The 10,953-nt window shown below is 47.9% G+C and overlaps 1 protein-coding gene across 1 annotated transcript in view; it reads right to left on the reverse strand.

The window, feature by feature from the left end:
* The window catches only part of RAD54L (RAD54-like (S. cerevisiae)), a 43,424-nt gene extending 33,774 nt beyond the window's left edge, over window positions 1-9,650 (reverse strand). The window contains exons 1-7 of the mRNA XM_006757978.2: window positions 9,026-9,650; window positions 8,856-8,942; window positions 7,073-7,192; window positions 2,247-2,307; window positions 1,407-1,542; window positions 964-1,033; window positions 547-835 (exon numbers count right to left, since the gene is read on the reverse strand). Coding sequence (XP_006758041.1) covers window positions 547-835; window positions 964-1,033; window positions 1,407-1,542; window positions 2,247-2,307; window positions 7,073-7,192; window positions 8,856-8,942; window positions 9,026-9,028 — 766 coding nt within the window. The 5' untranslated portion in view covers window positions 9,029-9,650. The remainder of the gene's footprint in view (window positions 1-546; window positions 836-963; window positions 1,034-1,406; window positions 1,543-2,246; window positions 2,308-7,072; window positions 7,193-8,855; window positions 8,943-9,025) is intronic.
* Window positions 9,651-10,953: the final 1,303 nt, after the last annotated feature.

Here is a 10,953-nt window from a genome sequence, read left to right on the forward strand (position 1 = left end):
AAAGATAAACTATTTCCAGATACTGACATATATTAATAGTTGTTGAAAGAGTTGGGTAATTAGAGGTGACCTTGACCACAAATAAAAGCTGGGTGAGCCAGATACACCTGAATTCTACTCTCAGCTTTGCCAGTTGTTAATTTGACGTTGGGCACATTATTTATTTTCCTCCATTTTCTCATCTGTAAAATGTGTTTAGAGATGCCTACCCTGCTGCTTGCTTGTTTGCTTGCTTGCTTGCTTTCTTTCTTTCTTTCTTTCTTTCTTTCTTTCTGAAATCAGTAGAAAGGAATCAATGCCCAGCTGGTGTGGCTCAGTGGTTAAGAGTCAACCCAGGAACCAAGAGATCACTGGTTCAAGTCCTGGACAGGGCACATACCCGGGTTGTAGGCTTGATCCCCAGGAGGGGACATGCAGGAAGCAACCGATCAATGAGGTTTCTCTCATCAAGCTTTCTATATCTCTAGCCCTCTCCCTTCCTCTCTCTCTAAATATCAAGAAAAACATATAAAAAAGAAAAGAGTAGTTTGTGTAAAGACTCCATACCCAGCTTTTGATCTATCTCGTCCTTAGAGCCTCCATCGATGGCCAGAGGTTGAATCCTCCCTCCAAGCCATTTCCCAACTTCATTGTACCAGTTCTTCACCAGGCTGGAGGGCGACACCACCACTGCCTTGTCAATTTCTGGCTTGCACTCTGGACTCTGGCGCAAAAGCGTCCACATCAACGTGATACACTGCAGTGTCTTGCCCAGGCCCATCTCATCAGCCATAATGCAGCCATGGCTGCCGGGGATGCGCCGACTGGTGACACAATCCCACAGGAACTTCACTCCCTGGGGAAGAAGAGCACGCAGCCCACTTCGGCATCCGCACTGCTGCTGTCCTAAAGATGGCAGCCTCAAGCTCAGACCCTCGCCCATACCTCATTCCCCTACTTACCCCCACCCCCCATCCCACTTACCTCTCTCTGATGAGGCCGCAAGACCTTACTGAGAATAGGATCAACAACCACATGGACAGGGAGTTTTTCCCTGAGAAAATACAGCAAAGAAAACATGGAGTTCAGACATAGGCAAGGGCATGCCCTAAGGAAGTTGTGTCCTGCTGATCCAGAAGCCACAGAGGCAGCTGCCTGAAAAAGGACCTCCTTGGCCTGGTAATCAAACCATAGTAAATTCCTGCCCCGGGGAAATTTAGGTAAGAGGGATGGGCTCTCTCTGTTATCCCCTCAACCCCGCCTGCTCCTGAGTGAGGAATCCCCACCTTGGTCATGTCCACATGCTCTCGCCTAGGCACTCTCCTTCCCCACCACCCTCTGGCTGGCACAGCAGCCATGACAGCACTCTGAAAACATATGCCCGTCCCCAGGGACCAGAACTGCTCAAGAAATACCAACACACATACTTGTCAAGCTTCAGCTGGTCATGGGCGCTCAGCGGGGGAGGTTCATACAGAACCAAGGCACCTTCTTCCAGGGGGTCATGGAGGGCCCGGCGGACCCCAGCCCTTTTGAGGCCCAGTGCCCGAGAGCCCAGCGGACCTAGAAACGAACCATCTGTTAACTAAGCCTCTATGTTGAGGAGCTCCAGCAGGCCCAGCTCAAATTCCTATCCTTCACCAACCTTTCCTAAGCTTCCACATGACCCTCTCTCTCCCGGAACCTCTCCAAATACAGTTTGGGCACTGCTACCTGACCGCATCCCAGTCTGCGTCAGATCAGTCTCTATTATTTTAGTTTGCCATTCAACTACAAACCTCAGAAGGGCCAGGTCTTGTTCATCTCAACTCAAGTCAATCCTGGAAAGGTCTAAAACCCTGAAAGGGCCTTTCAAGACTTAGAGCTCTTGAGAGTTGGCCTCCTCTCCCCCAGCCCCAGGGCACAATGCTATGCTCTATAAAGGACAAGGAAAACTTTGTAGAACCTAAGCCTCCAACAGAGTCAACCTCATAAAGATGCCATTGAACTCACTTGGACTAAATGGAACCTGGACCAGCAGTCACCCTGGCCCACCAGGAGCTTCCTGAGCACTGCACATCCCACCAAGGGGATGAAGGGCGGCCTTGCTGACGCTATCAAACAGCTTTCTTTCATGCAGACCTCAGTGGAGCCCCCCATACACAGTCACCACTGGACTGGCATCTTCAATTCCAAGGTAAGCTTATATGTTCAAAAGCTGAGGTTTTAATCTATCCAGGCACATTGACGCATGACAGAGCTAAAATTAGAAAAGTCTCCATTTTTACCTTGATAATTTGGAATGGGGATTTTGAAAGGCTTTGACAAAATGCTTCGAATAAATGCTTCCTAAAAAGAAACAGAGAGAGAAAACAGGGATTCAGGACTCTTTAGAGATGTTATGGGATACTATTTCTACAAATGCAGCCTAAAATGCCGATGTAAGCACCATAATACAGTAAGACCTTTGTATTTTTATTACAGCTCATTAAGAATCATCTAGAACATTGTGCTCCATATTAGATTTGTACAACAGCTTCTTTTCTTGCTTTCTTTGTCTCTTGATTAAAATCTTCCCCTCAAGAAAACAAGAACCGAGGTCTCCTTCCTCTCACTGGTGACAAATGTGTTACTATCCTTATCTTACTAGACAAAGCTGGCCACTACTCCTCAAATATTCTGTCTTTGACGTCTATGCCACCACTCTCCTACTATTCCCTTCTCTGGGGCCTCATGCTCAGTCCCCTAATGGGTTTTCTTTTTCCTCTGCCTAATCCCCCTTAAAAGTAAGTGTTCCTCGGGGCTTGGATCTAGGCTCTTCTTTTTCTTTTTTAATCCTCACCCAGGGATGTTTTTCCATTGATTTTTAGAGAGAGTGGAAGAGAGAGGGAAAGACGGGGAGGAGACTGCAACAGAGGTACGTGACCTTGACTAGAATCGAAGCCGGGACCTGTAGGTCTGCAGGCTAACGCTCTATCCACTGAGCCAAACCAGATAGGGCTCTAGGCTCTTCTGACTGCACACTCACCCTGACACTTCAATACACGTTGGCGGTACGGCACTAAATATCATCAATATGCTAATGACCCCAAGTCTATTTCCAATCAGTACCTCTCTCCTAGGCTCCACACCCACATTTGCAACCACCCCCAAACCTAGACATTCTACTGGTGTCTAAGGCTGAAATCCTCATCTCCAGGGTTGCACTATGACTTTTGTGGGTCTGAGGCACTTTTGCCTTTGGGGCCAGAAGGTAAGTAGTTTTTGCCACCCCAAAGTGTGCCTTTTGGGATATGAATTATTTTTTTAGGCTGGTTATTTTTAACAAACAGCATTCTTGGAAGAAGCTCTGAAAACCAAGTAGCAGTTATCCTGGGTAAAAGGACATCTACATTTGTAAGGGAAATCTTTATTTGTAAGAGTGTCTCCCTCACTGAACCCGGCCTGCCTCTACTATCAATGGAAAAGGCTTGGACTTAAATCTGCATACCCTTCTTTATTGCACTTTTCCTGGTCACCTCCTCTGACTGACTCCACCACCATTTTTTGTTTTTTGGTTAAGGTGGTATTTAAGGTGATGGCTTCTGCCATTTTGGCGAGTTACAGTTTTCCTGGGTCTCAGGATGTATTCATATGATTATATGTTATGAAGCTTTACTTTTTCTCCTGCTAATCTGTCAATGACAATTTGATTATTAGTCCAGCCAGAAGAACCTAGGGTAGAGGAGAATTTTTCCTCCCCCAGAGGCTCCTCCTCCACTGCTTTCACACAGGCTGTCCCCTCCATCTAGATCATGTCCACTCTCTTCACCTGGCTGACTTCCATGCCACCACAGTATGTCCCTCAGATTCAGGTCTTCACCAACCTCCAGACTGTTAGGACCCTACTGCATGCTCCCACCACACCTGCCCTTATTGTCATATAGTTACTTGAATGAATCCTGAATGAAAAGTCCCAGAGTACTACATGTAACCATGTAGAAACTCATTTCTTTAATATAACTTTTCTCCTTTCTTTTCTTCTGATTCAAACTGGCTTCATCCAGTATCCTTCTTCCTTGCATGTCCACTCCCTTAATCATTAAGCCCGCAGGACAAAGAGATTCTGATCAGAATCAAAAAATCTTAGGAACAAAGCCTCAGGTCTGTTGACCAGCAAAGAGTTTCGGTCAAACTAGAGACAACATCTAAGCCTCAGTGTGTTTCAGCTCCAGGCCCCAAAATGCAGGGAAACCAGACAAACTGGTGCCATGGCTGACAACCACCCTCTACCCTAGCACTGACCAATCAGCAGAACCACAACCCGAACTCCATTAGTCACCATGATTAATGATGTTTCCCCAACGTAGCCCATCCACGGAAGCCATCCTGGAGCTAGGCTTATGAGCATTAATTCATTTGTGACTCCGGGTGTGGGTCATTGCCTGAACTAATAAATCCTTATTTTCTTTCCTGCAAGCTCCTGTCTGTGTTTTCTTGAGCTTTGATGCACACAGGGAAGCAGACTCCGTTAGACCAGTAACATACATATCATTTGTTTATAACTCAACAAATAAACTTAGTGAATTACATACATACGGTAAAACTATTACAAAAAGCAAGAGATGATGAACATAATTCAAGATAGTGATTTACTTCTGGGGAACGGAAAAGTGGGGAGCGGTCCTAAGCCAGGAGTCTGATATCCTTAACACTGCCATGGAGGCGGGAGAGGCGCCTGCCACTGCCGCTGCGCTCACCAGCCATTAGCCAGGCTTAGGCCCTGTGGGATTGGGCCTAAACTAGCTCTCCAATATCCCCCCCGAGGGGTCCCGGATTACAAGAGGGCACAGGCCAGGCCAAGGGACCCCACCGGTGCACAATCAGAGCCGGGTAGAGACACAGGAGGTTGGCCAGCCAGGGAGGGACCATGGGAGGTCTCCAGGACGTGTCCAGCTGATCTTGCTCAGTCCTGATCAGCTGGACCCCAGCAGCAAGCTAACCTATCAGTCGGAGCATCTGCCCCCTGGTGGTCACTACCCGTCATAGTGACTGGTCAACCGGTCGACTGTCTGTCCCCTGGTGGTCAGTGCATGTCATAACGAGCGAATGAGCGGCCTTAGCATATCATTAGCATATTACGCTTTGACTGGTTGAACAGCGGACCCTTCGACCAGACACTTAGCACATTAGGCTTTTATTATATAGGATGTCACATATGTATTCTTTCACATTTATCGCATAAAAATGTTTCTAAATGTTTGCTGCGTGCACAAATAACCTCCATTACATATTCCCATAAACAGATTCCCTTTTTTTTTCCTTCAAAACCTCCCTGTAAAGGAAAAGCACACTCCTGTATGTGTCCTCTACTCTCAATACTACACTGCTTCACTTCTGACTCCACATGTGTGTTTTCCACACATCAAGCAATTCTTTGGCACCACCTGGGTGTCCTACAATTTTTTAAAAAATACATATTTTTATTGATTTCAGAGAGAAAGGGAGAGGGAGAGAGAGACAGAAACATCAATGATGAGAATCATTGATGGGCTGCCTCCTGCATGCCTCTTCCTGGGATCAAGCCCTTAACCCAGGTATAAGCCTTGGCAGGAAATCGAACCGTGACCTCCTGGTTCATAGGTCAATGCTCAACCACTGAGACACTCTGGCTGGGCTACAATTTATTCTTAAATCCTCACCTGAGGACACGTTTTTATTGACTTTTAGAGGAGGAAAGAGAAACATCAACGTGAGACAGAAACATCGCCTGGTTCTTCACATACACACCCCAACAGACCAAGTAGCAAACCCACAACGTAAGTGCCCAGACTAGGATCAAAACTGCAACATTTTGGTGTACCAGATGACACTACCACCAAATGAGTCACTCCTGCCAGGGCTGGGAGTCCTACAATATAACCCAATTCTGATATTATCTACACACAGAAAGCATCAGATTAAGTCTTCACAAAACTGCTTCCCCACCACCACTGCAGGTGGTTCTGTTTGACAGGCTATACGTTAGAGGTTCCCACAACCCCTCCTTGGGTTTGATTAATTTACTAGGGCAGCTCAAAGAACACAGAAAAAGTTTACTTACTAGATTACCGGTTTATCTCGAGGATATTAAAGAATATGAATAAACAGCCAGATGAAGAAACACGGCAAGGTCTGGAAGGTTCCCAAGCACAGGAGCTTCTGTACCTATGGGGTTTGGGGTGCTCCACTTCCCACCTCATGGATGCAGTGCTGTTTACCAACCCAGCTGCTCTGGGACCAGGAAGCTCTCCAAACCCTGACTTTTTGGGTTTTTATGGAGGTTTCTTTACATAGGCATGATTAAGCATTGGCCATTCATTGGTGGGTTGGTTCACCGGGCAACCAGCCCCAAAATCAGGTGCTTTACAAAAGTTATCTCATTAACACAAACGCAGGTGTGGTTGAAGGGGTTATAAATAACATTACTTACATTCCAGAGCTCAACATCACAGTCCCTCAGAAAACTTGGTAGAAAAAGCTTTGGATGGAGCCAGGCAGATTTGACTAGGTTACACTGTAACTTTGGACAAGTAAACCCCTCCAAGACTCGGCTTCCTCATCTTAAAAAAATGAGTTACACAAGATAATGCACAGAACCTGCCCTAGTGATGATTCCGTTTGATTTTATTAGACGAAACACTTAAAGCTGTAGGACTCTAAGTACTTCTTAAAACCATATGCAGCGTCCGAGACTGAACCAATACCCTGCCATGGCCTTCTTTCTCCTGTACCCTCACGTCCTCAGGAATCTGAGCCTCCTGAATCTGAAGAGGACTCCACGATGTTTCTCTCCTCCCCTCTCCCTTCCTCTCTCTCTCTCAAATTAATTTAAAAAATATATTTTTTAAAAAGAAGGGGACTCCAAATCAGCACACATCTCTAAGGAGAAGAGGCCAGAAGAGGAAACCTTCTCTTTCTTCCTTAACTATTACCTAACTATTCTTCCTTAACTTTTCTAGTCCCGTGGACTGTGAGCAGGCCCACAGTCCCCACCCGTCTGTCTGCTGGCTATTCTAGTATCTTCGGGGGAGGAGCCTCCCTAGGCAAAACGACAGGGGAGCATGTACATTGGCAGGCTGTGGTTCTGACTCACATGCTGACTGCTGTCCAGACAGAGTGGTCGATTCGTTAGTTGGGTCAAGGCTTTCCGAAAAGGAGACAGGAAACACTCCTGGCTCCGGGTCTCGCAGCTGGATTTCCGTTTCTTAGGAGTCTAGGAGAGAGTAGCGGGAAAGGTGAAGTCTAGAATACCACAATGGCAACTAACATTTAAAATGCTTTGTAATTTTAAACCCTGGCCGGATAGTTCAGGTGGTTGGTTAGAGCATGGTCCCAATACACCAAGGTTCTGGGTTGGATCCCTGGTTAGAGCATCAACCAACAAATGTACAAATAAGTGAAAACAACAAATCAACATTTCTCTCTCTCTCTCCCTCTCTCTTTCTCTAAAAATCAGCAAATAAAATTATTTTTAAATTTGATTAAGACACTTATTAAGTGCCAGACCCTGTTAAAAACTAATCACATTTATTACCATATATCATTTTCACAGTGATCCTATGTTAAATATTTATTGTCCTTATTTAACAGGTGAAAATTGGAGCTTCATGAGTTTAAAGAACTTGCCTAATCTGAGAGGGGGCACTGGAAGAGGTGAATGAAGTGGGCCTGTGAAGGGCAAGTCCACCAGTAGCATGGAGTCATGTAACCCCAAATCTTCACTCTAAAAGGCCCAAAGAATAACTGAGCAACTGTTTGCTTCCGTCCCTGAGTTTTCTCAAAGGAGAGACAAGAGTACAGCTGTCCCCAACTCTCAGGTCACTAAAACCACTCTCCAGTCAGTTCACACCATGGCAGTGAGGACCCCAACACCAAAAACATTTTCAGGAGCAACCAGAGCAGACAGCACCATTTATGACCCAGCTGCACCAAGGGCTGCCCAACTTCAAGTCTGAGACCCAGGTAAGTGGCAAGGGGCAGCCAATGTGCCGCCATCATAGGTAGAGGAGCCCCACGGTAAACCAGCGGTGCAACTACAGAGCAAGCCCCACTGAGCCATCAGGCAAGAACCCACTTGTACCCGCTTGCCAAGGTACTTGAAGCTTCAGTGATCATAGAAAGGCACACCAGGAACAAACACCAGGCCCCTTCCCTCTCTCTACATCAGTTTCACATGCTTGCTCTCCATGCTTTTACTCACAAACTTCCCCTGCCCAAAATTGCCTTCTAGACCTTCTTTAGCTCATCCTTTCCTCCAAAGTTCCAGTGGTCAAGCCCTTGAACTGCTCTCTCTGAAGTAAATGCTGCACTGTCCTATTGATTTTGGTTTGCACAGATCCTGCCTACAGCCAGCCCCCGAAAGCCTGGGAAGAGGGAGCAGAGCACAGGGCCCAGCTCACAGCTGAACATACTATACTCGGGTATTAGCAGAAACTAGAGGGGAACCACCCCTCCAATCTAGGCCCAAGTGAGCTCAGGATACTAAAGTGGACCCGGTACATCCCACTATTTTGTGACATTGGGTAAAGGGACAAAAAGCAAAAGGACAGGCTGCTAGTTGCTGTTGGGGAGCATTTTTTTTTTTCAAGGCAGCCAAAGGGCCCAACCCAAGGTGCTCTTTTGCTTTGGAATACTCCTTCCTACCAGGAAAACTGAGTCTACATTAGCTTCTGGTGAGCACTTGAGAACAAATATTTTATTTATCTATGTTCAATGCCTGACACATAGTAGGCACTCATTAAAAGTTTACTGAGAGAGGCCCCTGGAGGTCATCAGGTTCATTCCATGTAACCCCAGAAAGTAGGTCCAGGATTCCTCTCTGCCCAAACACTCCTGCATCCCCACCTTTTCTGTCCACTTGAGGGCAGAGTACTCACCACGACCCCAGGCTGCCAATCTTCATCATCAGAAGGTCTGCCCTCCGGTTTTCTCTTGGCCAGCTGGCTGGGAGCTAAGCTCCTCCTCTGAAAGAGAATGGAAACTGAGCCCCGGCAGGAATCCTGCAGCCTGAGCCCATCGGACCCAGCCTCCCCGAGGCCTCACTTACCATCCTAGAGCCAGGAGCATAAATATCAAGTACCCATCAGCCAAAAGACCAAGGCACCCAGAAGCTGAAAATGCAGAACCAGGGCCAGTAGAGGGCGGCCTGCTATATTAGCAAGAACGTGTCCAATTAAAGAGGAGGATGGATGGAGGGAATTCAGCCAGTGCCTGGGGTTTGGGCCCAAACCTGAGTGGCCAGTTAGCTGAGGCCGGAGAGCAGGCCAACCAAGCAGAGATCTGGGACGGCTGGGCAAAGTGGAGTCGGTACAATGGCCTCAGGAGGGCATGAAGGAAGGAAGTAGTTTAGGGGGAAAGGCGGGGGAAGAGTAATTACAGGCCAGGAGAGGCTGGGGTGGAAATCCCAGGCCAGGAGAGAGAGGCTGGGGTGGAAATCGGGGACCTGGGGAGGCGAGGCGCCCGAGCCCAGAGAAGGGGGTTTCCCAGGTCTGGACCGCAGATGCGAGGTCCGGACGGAGGGCGGCCGAGCAGGGATCCAGGCAGGACAAGCAACAGACCCAGGCTTGGGAGGGGAACCCCAGACAGAGCTAAAAAAACAGCTGAGACGAAGGTGCTCCTGGCACGCCGTCTTAATCTGGTTCTTCCCGAAGCGCGCCTTAACAGCCGCCAGGGCTCTCCGGTCCCGCCAGTCCAGGTCAATCGAACCTCCCGCGGTGCGGCTGCCGCACCACCCATTGGCTGCGTTCAATGCGTTCGGCGCTCGGGACCCTGGGAAGGGGCGGAGCTAGTGATGCGAACTCCTAGGTGCTCTGCGCTCCGCAGCTGAAAAGGCGAAAGGGACGGGCTTGGGGGTGGGGTTTAGGCGGGAGGGCGGGGCCAACGGCGGCGGGAGCGGTGGAGCGAGGGGGGCGGGGCGAGCAGGCGGGGCAGGATTTCTGAGCCGGTGGGTGGGTCTCCAGCTCTAGTGCAGCGATGTTTCTGTCGTAGGCGGGTGAGCTGAGCTGGCCTGGCAGCAGCTGGGTGAAAGCTGAGGGTTATAAAAGGCAGTGCAGGTCTCCTTCTCCCGAAGGGCCTGGAGCGGAGGTCGGGGTTTGGGGTCGGACGTGGCCTCCCCAGGGGTGGAGGTTGGCATTCCGTCTGCTCCGGCAGGGAGAGCCCCCAGGGAATGTGATCTTTTTAGTTGGGGATGTTTTGGAGAAAACTGCCTTCGTTTGCTAGGCAAAACCTGATTTGGAGTTTTTTGGAAACTGACTCTGTCAAGGTAAGAAATGACCAAACCCATTGTTTTTTTACTAACATTTTTATTTATTGATTGATTTTTTGTGTGTGTGTGAAAGAAACAAAACATCGATGTTGTTCCACTTCATTCATTCATTCATTGGTTGATTCTTGTATATGCCCTAACCAGGGACGCTGGCAAATTGGGAAAGAAGCGCTAATCAACTGAGCTACCCAGCCAGGGCTCAAACCTGTAAGAATTGTAAAGAGCACGGTCGGAAGAGATCAACTAAGGAACTTGTATGCATATATGCATGACCCATGGACACAGACAATGGAGTGGTGAAGGCCTGGGGCAGAGGCTGGGAGACGTCAATGGGGGAAAGAGGAGACATATGTAATATTTTCAACAATAAAGATTTTTTAAAAAAATAATAAATGAGCTGAAAGGAAAAAAAAAGAGAGAATTGTCATGAGTTTATTTGAACCAAACTGAAGACAATGGCCAGGAAGCAAAACCTCAATGGATTGAGAAAATGCTCTGGAAAGGGGCAGTTTTGCCCAGCCAGAGTGTCTCAGTGGTTGAGTGTGGAACCATGGACAAGGAGGTCATGGTTTGATTCTAGTAAGGGCTCATGCCAGGTTTGTGGGCTGGGTCCCAGTAGGGTGCATGCAGGAGGCAGTCAATGATTCTCTCTCATTCATCATTGATGTTTCTATCTGTACCTTCCTCTTCCTTCCTCTCTGAAATCAATA

The sequence above is a fragment of the Myotis davidii genome, unplaced genomic scaffold (assembly GCF_000327345.1).
Source record: "Myotis davidii unplaced genomic scaffold, ASM32734v1 scaffold1815, whole genome shotgun sequence".
In the NCBI taxonomy this organism is placed as follows: domain Eukaryota; kingdom Metazoa; phylum Chordata; class Mammalia; order Chiroptera; family Vespertilionidae; genus Myotis; species Myotis davidii.